Source organism: Egretta garzetta, unplaced genomic scaffold (genome assembly GCF_000687185.1).
Source record: "Egretta garzetta isolate BGI_Z169 unplaced genomic scaffold, ASM68718v1 scaffold121, whole genome shotgun sequence".
Classification (NCBI taxonomy): Eukaryota; Metazoa; Chordata; class Aves; order Pelecaniformes; family Ardeidae; genus Egretta; species Egretta garzetta.
In genome coordinates, this window is record NW_009258479.1 from 18,634 (window position 1) to 20,355 (window position 1,722).

The 1,722-nt window shown below is 68.4% G+C and overlaps 2 protein-coding genes across 2 annotated transcripts in view; one reads left to right on the forward strand and one right to left on the reverse strand.

The window, feature by feature from the left end:
- The window catches only part of EIF4E1B (eukaryotic translation initiation factor 4E family member 1B), a 3,729-nt gene extending 2,917 nt beyond the window's left edge, over nt 1-812 (reverse strand). The window contains exon 1 of the mRNA XM_009643783.1: nt 759-812. Coding sequence (XP_009642078.1) covers nt 759-812 — 54 coding nt within the window. The remainder of the gene's footprint in view (nt 1-758) is intronic.
- Nucleotides 813-910: 98 nt separating this feature from the next.
- SNCB (synuclein beta) overlaps nt 911-1,722 on the forward strand; it is a 1,705-nt gene continuing 893 nt past the window's right edge. The window contains exons 1-3 of the mRNA XM_009643794.2: nt 911-914; nt 1,160-1,198; nt 1,546-1,664. Coding sequence (XP_009642089.1) covers nt 911-914; nt 1,160-1,198; nt 1,546-1,664 — 162 coding nt within the window. The remainder of the gene's footprint in view (nt 915-1,159; nt 1,199-1,545; nt 1,665-1,722) is intronic.

The following is a 1,722-nucleotide window of genomic DNA, read 5'->3' on the forward strand; positions in this document are numbered from 1 at the left end:
GGAGGATGGGCAGGGGCAGGGCTGGTCCCCAGGCTGAGGGGATGGAACCCCCCGGACCGGACCCCCTGCGGCTCCCGGTGGTCTAAGCCCGAGGGTCCTGCGGCTTTTCGCCGAGGATGCTCTGGGCCAGGAGCGCAGAAGGACCGTGATGGGGGTGGTGACCCCCGTGCTGCGATGTGCCCGGCTTGGAGCAGGGAGGCTGGGGATACGTTTGTCCCCCTCGGAAAGGCCATGTCCTGGAGCGCATCCCATGCCACGGCTCTGCCGGCATCTCCTCTGCTCCCAGCCGGCGACTGGGGGGTCCCTCCACGCTGCCCCCTGGGGCCCGGCTCTATTTGGGGCCAAGTCCTAGAAGACATCGCTGGCGGGGAGGAGGCAGCTCCCAGGCGGGCTGTGGCTGTGTGCCCGGCTGTGGGGCTGGGGCTGCTCGGGGAGGGAGCTGAGGCCGCCCCTGCCTGCAGGAGGAGGGAGGGCGCAGGGCTGGGGCTCCATCCCGCTCCAGAGGGCAGGAGGGCTGAGGCCCTGGAGTTGTTCCCCCTGGGCAGTGGTGGGTGCCTGCCATGGACCCTCACCCTGCTCAGGGGTGCATGCCCTGGACAGCGGTCCAGCAGCTCAAGGAATGCTCCCAGGCCCCATCCTGCAGGAGCTGCCCAGCCTCTGCCTTTCCCTCCGTCGCAGACACCCCACTCCCATCCCATGGGGTGTCCTGGTGCCTGTGGGCAGTGTCGCTCTGCCTGAATGGAGCCTGGCAGGGTCACCATGGCCAGCGGCAGCACCCAGCCCTGGGCCACTCGAGCTGTGGGGCTTCCCATGCTGTGTTGGCACCAACTCTGGGTATGGACCCCAGCTCCCGCAGGAGGCTTTGTTCAGCAGCACGGCCAGCGTTCACCCTGCCTGGCTGTGTCCCGGCATGGGTCTGGGCCCAGGGGTCTCTGCCCTGGCCCTGTGCTGCCCCAGCCCAGGTTCCTGCAGGGACCAGAGGAGCTTTGCAGGGGGCCAGGTGGGGGCTCAGCCCCCGGCTGCCCCGGGGTGGCTGGGCTGGGATGCGGGCAGGGTGCTGCCTTGGCTCACAGAGCCCTGCCAGGGTCCTGGGCACGGCACGTGGCCGAGCCCGGCTGCCAGCCCCTCTAACCCCGTCTCTGTCTCTTTCTACCCCCAGGGAGTAAAACCCAAGGCGTGGTGCAAGGTGTCACCTCAGGTACGATCCCCTCTGTCTCTCTGCTACGGTACCCCTCTGGCCCCGAGAGTGTGGCTGTGCTAACGAGATCAGAGGCTAATTGAGGGGTTGATGTCACCCGGCTAAAGCCTCTTACATAACAGGGCCCGCAACGAAGGATTTGCAGCGGCTGCTCACACTCCCTGCCCAGCTGCAGAGCAGCATCCTGGCCCCCTCCCCTCCCCAGCGCCCGGGCAGGGCACCAGGGAGGGCCTGATCCTGCCCAGCGACTCCCTAACAGCCCCCCTGGGTGGTGTGGGGTATGGCGTCGTGGCTGGGCGCCCCTCCCTGGCACGGGGGGCACTGACGGGCACCCCCGGCTCTTGCAGTGGCTGAGAAAGCAAAGGAGCAGGCGTCCCAGCTGGGCGAAGCGGCGTTCTCGGGCGCTGGCAACATTGCGGCAGCCACTGGGCTGGTGAAGAAGGAGGAATTCCCTGCGGACCTGAAGGTGAGACCCCCCCCTTGGCCTCTGTTGTGCCTGCAGGGATGCTGGCAGGTCCCCAGGC